The sequence below is a fragment of the Neltuma alba genome, unplaced genomic scaffold, assembly GCF_004799145.2.
Source record: "Neltuma alba isolate B1F8T4 unplaced genomic scaffold, ASM479914v2 tig00011881_pilon, whole genome shotgun sequence".
NCBI lineage: Eukaryota > Viridiplantae > Streptophyta > Magnoliopsida > Fabales > Fabaceae > Neltuma > Neltuma alba.
In genome coordinates this window covers 72709-87077 of record NW_021636483.1, presented here as the reverse complement: position 1 = coordinate 87077, position 14369 = coordinate 72709, and the positions used below count along the sequence as shown (strand labels likewise).

The window sequence follows — 14369 nt, the reverse complement described above, 5'->3', positions numbered from 1 at the left end:
AAATCCAATCATAATATGTACTTATTAATGGATGGAACCCAGACGGAAGATTACTTCCTTAGATTCTAACTATAAGATTCATTTTGTAGTCTAAATTACATTACAAAATGAATTTTATAATTAGAATCAGAGGTAGTATAAGTACCTTCTTTTTTGCCCATCTCACCAATGTTCATCTATAAATCCACATCCCTGATCCTTGACTGTTACAATTTTAACTGCATGGGAATTACATTGCCTGTTATAAACTAAATAATAATTGAAGAAGCAAGTCATTGCGCATCAATAATTCGTTGTGAGTGTAGTTTAGAAACATACTCCAGTGTTGTTGTGCATCTGATTTGAGCCAACTGTTATTTAATGTTTAGTATGTTGAGTAGTGGAGAGATTATTTGATTTCGTAACCTAGCCAAGACATGACTCCGTTGTTTCAAACACAACGAAACAGAGCATCTCGAGTGTCGAAACAGATCCTCTTAGCCAGCTGCTTTATGGCGATTCCACTGTGTTGCAGGTTTCAATTTCTGATATCTTCAACATCGAAAAAGAAAATTTATTATCAATTCCAAAAGCATAATTGAATCTTTCATTATTGAAATAGAAAATAATCAAAGTCTTAAAGCACAACAATACATGACTTGGGAAACCATTCAGCAAAGGCTTTTCTGGGACATGACAACACACACACACACTCTGATAACTATTTTACTACAAAGTAGAGATATGACAATCTGTAGGAAACATCAGAGACCTCGGACCATGTATGGCTGCAGCAGACCTCTCTATTCCCTGAAACAAAATATGAGATTCGAATGAATTTAAGAGGAAGTCATTGGAATATAGCATGTAGCAGATAAAAGAGAAATAACTAACGTTCAAAAATATTGCACCGGCATATGCTTGCTGCTGCACTCGAATCCCGTACGGAAAACATATCGGACAATAAAGGGAATCTGTCAAGAACTGAATTTATTTTGTGGCAAGAAGAAAGCGAAAAGGAAAATAAAACCTTATTAAAACAAGTATAGGATATCAGATCGGTTAATTACCTCACCAGCAATCTGCATGTAATTTTAATATTCATTGGAAGCTTTTTTCAACTTGAGGGCCACGATAACATAAAGTCGATCCACCAGAAGATGAAACAATTGAAAAAATTTGTGTCTCCATGCTCTAAAGAGGAAGGGAGAACCACAGACCCCCCAAAAACCTGCTGCAAATCATACTCCCATCCCAAGATATAATGACTTCAGAAAGTCATCATCTTCCTTTCCTTCAGCTGGCTTTGAGTCATTAGAAGCTTCTTGCCCGAAGCACTTCTTTGGAAGAGGATCCCCACAAAGATCATTGCCAACAAAACTCCGTAGGTCAAAACTCTGAATTTGGGTTCCCAATGGGATTTGTCCGGTGAAATTGTTGTATGACAGATTCAAATAATCAAGAAAAGACAAATTAGAGATGGTCGAAGGAATTTCTCCAGAAGGCTTATTGTAGCTGAGTTAAGAGATTCCAAGTTTTTCATGCCACCAATTTCTTTGGGAATCTTTCCAATCAAATGATTTCGAGACAAGTTTAAGGACCACATCTGATCTAAGTTAAACAATTCCTGAGGAATTTCTCCAGACAAATTGTTAGTGGAAAGATCAATGCTATGCACGAGTATAGGGTCCTCGAAATCCAATTCTCTTCCTTTAGCAAAAACTGCTATCTCATCTGTAGGATGATATTCCTTAGTCGGCTGCATGATTTTATATAGGCAATGTGGTATAGGTCCTGAAAGATTATTCTCAGCCAGATCCAATATTATCAACCTAGCGAGGTTACACAACTGTGATGGAATATTGCCTATAAATCGGTTTCCCCTCAATTTGATGACACCTAAATTTTGTTGCATGGTATTTGGCAAAGTTCCAGATAATTAATTTCCCTCTAAATTGAGGTACTCCAAATTTGTCCAGTCCAACAAGTCCAATGAAAATTTTCCAAAGAAATTATTATCGCTCAAATCCAGCTGCATGAGGTTCACTAATGAAGCCCTTGAGGGAGGAACTTTACCTGTTAGCTTATTACTCCCCAAACTAAGGAATAGTAGTTGTTTCTAGTTGGCCGAACAATCAGGAAGTGCTCTGCTCAAATGATTATATGACAAGTCCAATGCAACCAACTTGCTTTCTCCATTATTCTCTAGTTGGCACAATACCGAGAAAATAGATCCTGACAAGGCGTTGTGAGATGCATATAAGGAAGAGATATTTGCTGGTGGCATGACATTGGATATGTCATTGCTGATCAAGTTGTTTGAGATATCAACAGAATCTATCCCTAGTACAAAGCTCCAAAATATTTCTGCATCAATTTTTGAAATTCCTGGTCTAGAAATATCGAGATTTCTTGAAGACCTTTGTTTATATAGCCATGGTGAAACATTAGGACCTATGCTTGTATTACCCAAATACAATGTCTCGAGTTGAAATGGTGGGACCCATTTCAATTTGTCTGTAGAAATTCCTAAGGAATTAATGAGAGAGAATAAATACTAAATACAGTCACTTAAGGGCAAAATAGAAAGAAAAAAAAGTAATAAATGCTTAAACAAACTCAAAAAATGAAGCTTATATTTTGGACCAGACTCATCTCCAAAAGTGAAACTTATATATAGGATGGGAGGAAGTACTTTATTGTGATTTGATTTCAACGAAGGGCAAAATTGAAAAATCACGTTTCATTTTAACAAGGAGATCAACTACCACTTCAATGAAGGCCTGAGTCGAAAATAACTCCAAAATGAAAAGGAACAAAAGAAGAGGAGATGAAGTTAAGCTTTTTTTTTTTTTTTGGGGTCACTCCATTTGGCTTTCTATTATCAAAAGAAGATTCTCCATTTGGTGTGAATCTAATGTCATCAACAATCAATCAAAAGATATTGACAATGATGGATTCCTGTAGTGTAGAGTAGCATTGTGGAAAATTATGCGGATTTGGTTCCAGTTTTACTGAGGGGGAGGAGGCTCTTCCACACAAGGCATTGGGTCAGGCAATAGTTTGTGACAGGGTGGTTCCAAACCTCTTCCATGCCAATGATTTACAAAGGAGGTTTCCAGTTTCCTCACCTGTCATCAGTCATGCTATCACAAATAACATATAAAGAAAAAACCCGGTGCAATACTTTGGTTTTTGCTGTTGTGTTTTTCAATCAAATTACAACACAGGATTTTTTAAATATATATATATATATAACTTAGCAGTGAATAGAGAAAAAACATTACACATAGCACCTAAACACGAATTGACACCAACATGTAAATTATCTATGCATTGGCAATCAGGGACTTAGCAGTGAATAGAGAAAAACATTACACATAGCACCTAAATATGAATTGACACTAACATGTAAATTATCTATGCATTAGCAATCAGGGATTTGCACCTTCAACTGACAAGACCAACCACAGGAACAGCAATATAGCCATAAGTAAGTGAATGCACCGCTGATGCCAAAGTGTGGCCATTATCTCCAGCACATAGTCTCAATTATTTAAATGGAGACACTTGATAAATGAAATGGAAAGATGCAGCTGAAGAACTATAAAGCTATATTTGTACAAACAAACGGTTATTGAAGATTGAGGAAAGGTGAAGAAGTACTGATCATGAAATGACAAAAGATGGATGCCCATTTGTAAATAACTAATTGATAATATATGTATTTGGGTGTCTGTGTGTGTCTGTGTGTCTGTGTGTTCATGTATAATGAAATGGTAACATGTGATTATGCTGCAAAAGCAAGCAAATCTAACGCTAACATTGGTAACTATGACAAAGATGAACTTGTAAATAAGGGACATACTGAAAATTTGAACAAGATACCACATACGAAACAACATATTTCAAGAATGAAATACAAAAAATTTCTAAACATCAGGAAGCTGAAACAAAGGAAAGGGGGCAAAAGAGCATGTTGCACTTGGTTCACATTGACATAAATAAATATTCTTTAATGTGTTTGCCTTTGGCAAATAATTGTAGATATGCATCATTTACAGAGAGCAATAACTTGGGTTGTGCTAATTAAGAACCATTATCGAACTTCACATATGATTGGGAACAAGGTTTCCTTCCTAGTCTACTCGTGGTTTATGCTTTTGATATTATTAGTACTCAGTTCCATTAACTGTCTCTTGAAGGAGGCAGAATAGAATTTTTGCTCAATGGTTTTCTCTCTGTTTTTTTCCCTGTTTCCTTCATTCCCATAAAACACTCCATACAGAGTTGTCTCATTTCTCTTTTATTAAAAAAATTTTCTTCTTCAAAACAGAAGTCAAAAGATAATAATAAACAGGGAAAATTACAATGCACCTAAGAAAAGCTACGTATCATAAGAAGCAAACCTGTCGAACAACAAATGGCTCCCTGGCAAGACTAAACGGTTCGGTCAAAATAGTAAGAAACCCATTTCGATTGCCATAAACAATGTCAGTGAAGGGCCGATCACCCACCTGCCACAATATACTCATGCTGGGACAAGCATTCTCAAAATATGAAACAAAACTAAGTGACAATGAACTCTTCTAATTTTTTCTTTACCATGATTAGTTGTGAGGGCTCACAACCAAAATGCTTTTCAATTTCATCAGCTGATCCAGCTGGTTTCTTCACCCCTAAGGCATGCAAATATATAAAGACATCAACACCAACAATACATTATTATTGACAATCCAAATGAATATTTCACGTCTAACGTTTAAAGGTAGGATACATGTCTCAAAAGAAACACTTACTGTGCCTCATGACTCTAATCCCAATTGCCTCCTCAAGCGCCTTAGCTTTGGAACCATCATGATCATACTCATGAAGTCCTAATTCATCAGACACAAGTAACACAACAAAAGTCCTGTGAGCAACATGCCCGTACCGAAAAATTCAGAACATATTGCCTCATGCGTAAAAGCAACAATGTCGACACTGATACAGACAGGAAATGGCAGCACTTCAGAGAACAAAATATAAGGGTTTTAGATCCGTAATGGCTTAGAGGTACCAGCAATCCAAGATCCACAGGATGAAATATATAGTGTTTATAAATAATTTAAGTACCATATCTATTTGATAACGAGATTCTTTCTTTGAAGTATAGCTACTTCATAGCTTACAGAATACCATACAGCTCCAATTCTGAACTAGCTTCACACTATACTTACCAGCAGAGTTACTGAAGACAGCAATATCAGGACCAAACGCCGATTTACAACGTTCCATCGAAGAAGCAAGGGGAGGCCAAAGTGTCAAAGAGTAAGGAGCAGCAATGGTATTATCCTTATCAAACACGACCCCTTTGAAACCCCTTCTTCGCAGCTCACCCCAATCAATGTACCTAAAGTCCGGAACAGAAACATGAGGCAGTGCTAATTTGGGGTCTTTCACAAACAAAAACGTCGAGCAAATGGCCTCCAAGTTTATTCTCTGCCCTAACGCCGCTTTCGCTTCTGCCCACCACATGTTTGTGAAATGTACCCGCCTTTCCTCGTCGTTCCCGAACCTCTTTTGGTGTCTTCTTGTGGAAGCTTTTGGTATCTGGGTTCTGGGTGTTGATTATTGGCGTCTTTGTAATCAGTAGAGAGAAGAAACTGAAGAAACAGAGAGTGGCTCTGGCTCTGATTTGAAGTGGAATTGACGAAACTCTGGGGATTTCTCAGAGTCAGAGTAGAGAAATCTCTGATTGGGATTTTGCTATGAGTAGTAGAAAGTGATAGAGTGGTAAGATTTCTCTGGTGATGGGCATTGCTGTGAAAATTCAGAGGCTTTGGATGGAGGGAACAACAACTCGGAAGAGAAGCAGCCGCAGTAGCTGTAGGCATTTTTAATTTTATCTTTACACCGGGCGGCTTTATTCCTGCAAATAATGGGCTTCCAAATTTCAAGTTAATATTAGTTAAATTTAGAACTTGTGCCACCCTTGAAATCCAACATAGTAACGTAATAAGACCTACTCTAATCTATCCGTTTATATCAACCAAAAAAAAGACCTACTTTAATCTATTCCTCCAGAAATGAGAATCCATTATACATTTTATCAGAAAGAATCCATTATACATTTTATCAGAAAGAATCCATTATACACGGCAAAATTTCGGTTTTGCAAAAACTGATTTTTTGATACAATTTATTAAAATTGATCTACATCCCTCCTAAAATGAGCTCAAATTTTGGTCTAGTCATAAACCATTTCAAAGGAGTTTTTATAAATGCTTTTAACCATGAGGCTAGTTGTTCTATGGACTTAATTTACATTTTTTAAAAAAATTTCAATTATCCGATTAATATTTACATAAATTTTATCATTATCTGGTGGGATCCATGCTGAATATGAAGAGACATGTGTCTAATTAATAGGAAGAAAAATTTTAACAGCGAAACTAACTTTTCTTATGTACACAAAAATTAAATGATATTTCTTCCGGTTCAAAATATAAATTAAACTTTATTTATTATGTTTATCAAAAGACCAATTAAAATCAATTTAAAACAATAAATATGTAAGGCATATATTTATTTTTCCTAATATACCCTTGTTAATAAAAAGAATAAGCAAAAGATGTAATCAATGAATTAAAGATGAGAGAAAATATATGGGGGTAAAATTGAAAAAACTTCATTAAATACTTAGACAAAAGTAAATGTTATCTTATAAAAAAAACCAACCCTTTTAAGAATGTTTAGCTTATATTTTGAACCGGAGGGAGTAATAAATAGTAGTCAACATTGTATCTTAACTTAAAATCTTAAGACTCAATTTTGTAAGTCATTTCATTTTATTCTAAATTATTTATGAAGTTCAATTGTTTTAGACGTGAGAATACTACTCCATCCATCCCATATTATAAGCAATCTTATATTAGATTACGTAAATCAAAATGACAATTAAAATTGGTTAAAGACAATACATGTGTAAAAATTAAATTTTCTCTTGCCAAAATATTTTTATTTAAGATGGAAGAATTATGAAAGAGAGAAAATACATAATGAAGAGAGATTATATTAAAATAAGTATATATTGGGGGCAAAATAGAAAATTTGTTATAAAAATTTAAGACAACTGTTAAAAGTTGCTTATATTTAGAGACAAGGTAAAAATAGTAGTTGTTACTTATAATATAGGACGAAGGGAGTAATGTTTTTTATTTTCTTCAAATGGGAAGATACATGTCCCTTTAATTCACTTGACATAAAACTTGTTTGAAAGGTGTCAGATTGGAACATCAATAATGGAAATCACATCCAAGCCTCTCTTGTCAATACATCTTGCCTCCTGTTGAACTCGCAAGTAATCTTCATATTTGATTCTCTTGAACAATGGCCTTTCCTTATCTAAGAGCTCCATTGCAAGCCCTATTTCTTTCTCAAGTGCTGGTCCATTCTCTAGTGCAAAACTAAGCCTCGTGTCTTTTTCATTCACCACTACTCTGTGCCACACACTCTTATACTGCTTGTTAATCACAATCTGATTAATTCCAAAACAAATGTCAAACAAGTTTATTAGAACCATCACAAATAGAAGAAGCTAGCTGGTTAAGGTAAGTATATATGATTAATTAAGGAGGGAAAGTTGATGAGTGACCTCAAGTTGATCTCCAATGTTGGCAAGTAAGCAATAAGGCAAAGGAGGATTCACATTAACCCATTTATGATGGTGCTTTACTTGAATGCCTTTGATTCCATTTTCAATGACGAGGGTTAGTAAGCCATTGTCAGCATGAGGAAGTAACCCTAAAGTAAGGTCTGGTTGAGGACATGGAGGTTACAAGTTCGCTTGACATGTCTGATGCCCGGAATCAACACCTGTGGACTCTATAATGGCCTTGGCTTGTAATCCTAAACTCTCTGATATTCCTTCCAGCAAAGTCCTTGCCACATTTCTTATTCTCTTGTTGTATTCAAATGCTTACTCTCTGCAAAATAAGAATGAAAATGTTGTATTTGTTAAAGCCCCAAAGTTTTTATCAGGCTTCTATATTTTTCTTTTATTTAGAGGGATAAATACTAATGACTTAAGGTTATAGGTGGCATGATCAAAATCGTGACCTCTTATTTACAACAGAGTTTTCATGTCATTAGATTATGAGGCTATTGACAAGCTTCTACATTATTGAATGAGAGCATATATGTGAGTACGTAGGTTTAACACTGCTTCTTAATTCAAATCTTGTAACGTCACATTTTTAGTCTATTTCTGCTAATATGACAGGCTTCAATTTCCCTATATATATATATATATATATATATATTTACTCATTCTTGGATGCTAACAAAAATTTATAAAAAAAAAAAAAGAAGATAGAGGAAGAGAAAGAAAAAAGAGAGGTTGAAATTGAGCGTACTTGAAACGAGCGGGCTTGTGGGGGGAATGGAATTCAGGAAAAGTAGCGAGTTTTAGATAATCTCTCCAGTAACGAACCTTCTCTCCATAAGGAAGGGAACTGGTACCAAATCTAATGGGTGTGATTATTTATTGATCAAAAACTTCCATCTTTTCCTCATGAGGCAAATCGTGAAACTCCAGTGACTTGTTTATCTCCTCCTCCGTCAGTTTCTCTGAAATCTCATGATTTGTAATCTGAAAGCGACACATCCAAAAACAAAGTCAACCAGAAAAGCAATTCTAGCTACCATAGAGACTTCAACTAAATATTCTCAAAAACTTTAATTACCATGAAGAAGCCCCATTCTCTGCATGCATCACCCAGCTGTGTCGAACTGCGTCGGCATGGATTTGAGGAGCCGGTGAGGTGAGGAGCGAGAAATCGAGGACGGGGGTGGAAGCAGCAAGGTCATCATCTGCAACATCATCACGACGAGGTTCAGTGAGAGAGTAATACGTGGTCGGGATGGGAACGGCGCCGTTTGATTTAATGAAGGCCTTGATGCTTGTAATATTATCATCAGAAGCATGAAGCGTTTGAGGTTCTGACGAGGAGGAAATAGTGAGAAGTGAAGCCATGGAAACATGAGAGTTGAAGATACTGTGAATAGAAATAAAGAAAGAGTATTGCAGGAACAATATAATACGAGATACTTGGTAATAATTTATCATACTTGACTAGTGTGGTTAATGACTGATTCAATAATTGAGAACCGAGACAGTACTTTTGAGTTGATTGATTCACTTTACTTATATATATATATATATATATATATATATATCTCTCACAGTTATCGATATTTCCAGTTTGGGAAATTCACTAGGTAGTCAAATGTATGAGTAGGACAATATGAAATGTCTACATCTTATCCTTTATACAGACTAAGGTCCATAGTAGCGTCGGTGTTAATTAGCTGCTTATATATGTCGTCTATGATCATGTGACATAATAACAGCCAGACTTGTTGAAATTTGAGTCAAGAATCACTTGACACAATAGAGGGAGGGCAAGATCTAAGTTTGATCTTTTAAGTTTCATAATTTTATTAGTCACTTATTAAGTTTAAATTTGAGGCCTCATCCAAATGTAATAGGTGGTACTTTCATTAAGACAATTTGTCATAACCATTAGATTCTTTTTCAATACTTGTAATGCATATATAAACATGTATCTTTTTCAATACTTGTAATGCATATATAAACATGCATAATATATATAAATATAAATATCTTAGAAACATAATTTATGTTTTTCAAAAAAATTAAAAAATTCTCACCGTTCCACTGTGGTTGGTTTTCATTGGTTTTATCAATTTTCTATTCGTTCTGATTTGTTTTAAACCGGTTTTCAGATTTACATCTTATATTAGATTAGAGGCAATAATACGAGTTGATAGCAAGTTTAGGTTGGCAAAGGTGCAGGTTGTAACGGGCTGGCATATAATCTTTCTTAATTATATATATAGTGCTTTTTTTTAATTCTTTTATCTTAACATACTTTGAAAAAAACAAAACACCTACCTTTTTCAAGTGAAGCAACACCTGATGATGCATTTAAAAATAATATAAAAATACTCTTTTTGTTTTATTTATAAGTCACTTCTAATATGTTTCATATAGATCAAGAAAAATTTTAAACTTTGTTAACTTTCATTTAAAATTTAATAACTTTTTAACTTTAATCCTATTTAATATACAGTATACCTTATATAAGTAAAATCAACATCATAACAAATGAAGAATAAAATTATATATCTATACAAAAAATTTCTCTTAATGCTCTATAACTAGTACCAAAAATAACTTATCTCTGTCCTATAAATAGCACTAAAAGAGTATTGTCTTTTTTATAGTCCAATGACATAATTTGAAGAATTTACTAAGTTGTTAATAATAATGATGGCAGAATAATAAAATAGTAATAATAGGCTTTTAAATATCAGGTTCATGAGGATAAGTTTATTAAAAGAGATCTGATCACAATTTGCAAGTCGACATTAAAAGCATCTAATCAAAATTTATAGGTTGATATCACAAATAACTTTTTTTTTTAAAAAAAAAAAGTATACATATAACCAACAAAGTCTTAATTAATACAACAACAACAAGCCTTATCCCATTAGGTGGGGTCGGCTTAATCTTACTTAATAACATAGAATAATTTAACTACCAGACAACTTAATATCAATCCATGCATCTCCCCATCATCACACAATATTTATAAGCATATAGGCTAGCGACCAAGACACAAACTCAAATCTATCGTCGAATAATAACACAAGATTACATGAGTTTATTAATTGATTGGAGCATAATTTATTATTGTCACTAATTAATATGAATCATATCCAAGCCTCTCTTATCAGCAATTCTGGCCTCTTGTTGAACTTTGAAGTAATCCTTATACTTGATGCTCTTATACACTGCCTTCTCCTTCTGTAGAAGCTCCGGTGCAGGACATGTTTCGTTCTCAAGGGAAGGTCCATTCCCCAGTGCCAACGTAACCCTTGCGTGTCTTTCATTCACCACTACTCTGTGCCGAATACTCTTGTACCTTCCGTTAGTGACAGCCTATTCATAACAACAAACAAAGGGGTTAGAAGTTGAAAAAGAGGCTGGTTAATTATATGTTAAATAATCAATATATATAATCACTGCATTGATATGATATATGCAAAAGACTATTTTCAGAATTTAAACCCGTGACCTTTAGATCGAATGACAGCAACCTCATCATTATTATTAAGCTCACCTCCGTCGTTAAAGTGACTGAATTAAAAACTTTTGCTCATAAAGATTATGTAAGTGGTTACGTACTGTACAAGTTTTCAATCTGGCTTACTGTTATAGTTTAAATATGCGGAAAATAGAGACTGATTCAGAATGTTTTAAGAGTTGAAATGATGACCTCAAGTTGATCTCCAGTGTTGACAAGTATGCAATTGGGAATAGGATTGACGTTGACCCATTTGCCATCATGCATCACCTGAAGGCCATTTACGTCATTTTGAATGAGAAGTGTCATCAAGCCGTTATCATTATGAGGAAGCAACCCTAAAACAAGGTCTGGTTTAGGACATGGAGGGTACAAGTTGGTTTGACATGTCTGATAACTTGAATCGTAGTCTGTGTAATCAATAATGGCATTGGGTCGTAAGTCTAAGCTCTCAGATACTCCTTGAAGCAAAGTCCTCAATACCTCTCTGATTTTCCTACTGTACTCAAACGCAAGCTCCCTACAGAGAAAGAAATTAAAGGTGTTGAATCAAGAAGAAAGAGAAAGATGAAAAACGAAGAACAAGGTAATGGATGAAGTTCTTGAACGTACGAGAAACCAGGAGGTTTGTGGGGGAAATTGAAATTAGGATGTGTTTCAACTTTGAGATAATCTCTCCAGCAATCAGCCTTCTCCCCGTGAGGAAGAGCACTTGTGCCATATCTAATGGGTGTGACCAGTTCTTCATTTGCAAGCTCCTTCTTTTCCTCAAAAGACAAGTTGTGAAACTCGACACACTTGTTTAATAGATCCTTCATCAGCTTCTCCGAAATCCCATGATTTATGATCTGAAAGCGACAAACACACACACACATATATACATACACATACTCAAGTACGACGTAAACCATAAAATCAACATCACAACTCGGTTTTAGGAAAGAGGTTTGAAAATTTACCATGAAGAAGCCCCATTCTTTGCAGACAGTGCCGAGTTGTCGGACGGCATTGGCATGGACATGAGGGTTGTCGGAGGTGAGGAGGGAGAAGTCTATGACGGGGATGGAAGCAGCAAGGTTGTTTTCTGCAACATCTTCACGAAGCTCATGGACAGAGAAGTAGGTAGAAGGGATTGGAACGGCGTCGTTTGATTCAATGAAGGCTTTGACGCTTGAAATTTGAGACGCTTCAAGCTTTTGGGGCTCTGGTGAGGAAATAGTAACTTCTGAAGCCATATGGATAAAGGTTGAAAGGCACTGTCTTAATAGAAATGAAAGCAAAGGGCTTAAATGTAGATGCGTGTGTGTTTATAGATATACACACAAAAGGAAATGAGACAAGACACTGTGCAAGGGGACCATGTGCATGTGCTCATGGGGCTTTCAGATAACGATAATGACCACCCACCCACCCACCCACCCACACACATGGGGCTTTCAGATAACGATAATGACCACCCACCCACACACGCACACACACCCACGCACACGCGCGCACGCACGCGCGCGTAATGACCACCCACCCACCCACACACATGGGGCTTTCAGATAACGATAATGACACACACACACACACAAGTCATTTCTGCGTAAGAGAAAAATGAAGTGAGAAACATGCATTTGAATTTTGCTTTTCCAGAAAATAAGTTGTTACTGCCGTTAGGGGTGGAAATAGGCTAGGCCAGGCTTTTCCCTCAACAGGCTAGGGCTTTTTTGTAACAAACAAGCTTAAGTTGCACTTGTGGCCTGTTAAAGGCTTTCTTTTCAGCTTAAGCCCTACTTGTATAAAAGCCTGACCTGACCTGAAACCTATCAAAAGGCCTACATTTTTTTCAAAAACTATAAACAGGCTAACAAGCCTAGGCTAAACATAGGCTCTTACAGAAAACAAGTCTAAGCCTTTAAACAGTCCGAAAACAGGCCATATATACATAAATAAATTCAAAATTATAATAACCCAATCAAAATTATCTAAAATACAACACATGATCTAATATAATCTAATTAATCAACAAGATAATACCAAATGCAACAAGGGAACAAGTTTCATTACAATTACAATAATTTTGACCAAATAAAGGTACAGCAGTCCGTCGCAGATCATCAAATTTTCAACGTAGTTTCTTCTAGTTTGAACACCTTGAAAAGAAGAAATGAAATGTATAATACTCTTCCGGTTCTAAATATAAGACCCAAAGAAGTCTATTGGCAATGAATCATAAACTAGAAATGAATCATAAAGCACATATTAGCAATTTAGCATATATCAGTTGAATGACTAAAAACATGCTTCCACCCTCTAGGAAAATGAGTAAGAAACCCGATAAATCAAAAGTAAACAAAAATATCCACAACACTAAAATTCCTACTTTGCTGTAGGAAAATTCTGATAAAATCTTGATCCATTGGCACAATACAGGCTATTGTAGAATCTATAAACAAGGCACAGCATTGTATGATTAAAATTTTGATAAAACATGTTACTCTCCCTATATATTATACATATATTCATGGCGGTGATATATATGGGAATATATACATGGGACCTTGTGTGTGTGGGTGTTCATGGCGGTGACTTCTGATTTCAGCGATTTCTTCCATGAATGTATATATAATCATATTCAGACTTCAGATTTCTGCCATGAATGATGAAATCATATCAACAGTCGACCGCTTTTGTTAGTTGAATACCATGGACGAGAGGAAGTACGGTTCTAGTTATCAAAGTTTAGTTTGTAACAAAAAGCTTACCCATTGACGACGCACGATGTAAATGAGTACTGAAGAGGAGGAGAGATTAGATCTGGAGATTGGGATAGAGTGCGAACGGCCAACCGTGGGAGCTCGGAGCTGGAGAGTGAACGACGGCAATGCTGTGGCTTGTAAGATCTGACCGTGTGAGGTCGGAACTGGAGATCGTGAACGACGCTGGTGAGATTTAGGGAATGGGGAACAAAGTCGAGACTGGAGATGGACTGACGGAGAGCTCGAGCGTCGGCTGGATTGAACCAAAAATATCAGGTTTTTTTTGTTGTGGGGGTAAACTTTGGGTTTAAAGTTGTAAATCGTGCAAGATGAGTGGCAAAAAACGCAATTGCGTGGGGCGTAAGATTACGGGTGTGTTTGGATGACTTCAAACCGTGGTTTAGAAAAGTGATTCTGGAGAATAGATTCTGTGAAGAATAGATTCTGAGAAAAAGTGATTCTGAGAAGTGATAGTGTTTGGATAGTTATTACC

General features: G+C 35.7%; 1 protein-coding gene and 2 pseudogenes across 4 annotated transcripts; all 3 read right to left on the bottom strand.

Annotated features, from left to right (window-relative positions):
* Window positions 1–2871: 2871 nt before the first annotated feature.
* On the bottom strand, window positions 2872–5855 carry LOC114718944 (uncharacterized; annotated as a pseudogene).
* A 1388-nt stretch (window positions 5856–7243) lies between these two features.
* Window positions 7244–8995, bottom strand: LOC114718975 (flavanone 3-dioxygenase 2-like; annotated as a pseudogene).
* Window positions 8996–10445: 1450 nt separating this feature from the next.
* Window positions 10446–14100, bottom strand: LOC114718943 (protein DMR6-LIKE OXYGENASE 2). 4 transcript variants are annotated; one of them, XM_028904381.1, is made up of 6 exons: window positions 13883–14100; window positions 13678–13767; window positions 12092–12336; window positions 11745–11980; window positions 11325–11652; window positions 10446–10987 (listed from the first exon to the last, which is right to left on the bottom strand). In XM_028904381.1, exons 2-6 carry the CDS (start codon window positions 13748–13750, stop codon window positions 10745–10747), a joined length of 1125 nt encoding a protein of 374 aa, XP_028760214.1. In that variant the 5' UTR covers window positions 13751–13767; window positions 13883–14100; the 3' UTR covers window positions 10446–10744. The 4 variants fall into 4 exon arrangements, with proteins under 4 accessions (XP_028760214.1, XP_028760216.1, XP_028760217.1 ...); XM_028904383.1 differs by lacking the exon at window positions 13678–13767 and having other exon boundaries at window positions 10448–10987; window positions 12092–12357; XM_028904384.1 differs by lacking the exon at window positions 13678–13767 and having other exon boundaries at window positions 10448–10987.
* Between the last annotated feature and the right edge of the window lie 269 nt (window positions 14101–14369).

Bases quoted from the DNA above. Each gene is read 5' to 3' on its own strand.
- LOC114718943 (XM_028904381.1), bottom strand. From the start codon at position 13,750: ATGATTATATATACATTCATGGAAGAAATCGCTGAAATCAGAAGTCAC. The intron at 12,337-13,677 runs GTCCCATGTATA...TTTCCTCACCAG, and splicing joins TGAACACCCACACACACAAG to AGCCCCAAAAGCTTGAAGCG. The intron at 10,988-11,324 runs GTCATCATTTCA...TGTTATGAATAG, and splicing joins ACACTGGAGATCAACTTGAG to GCTGTCACTAACGGAAGGTA.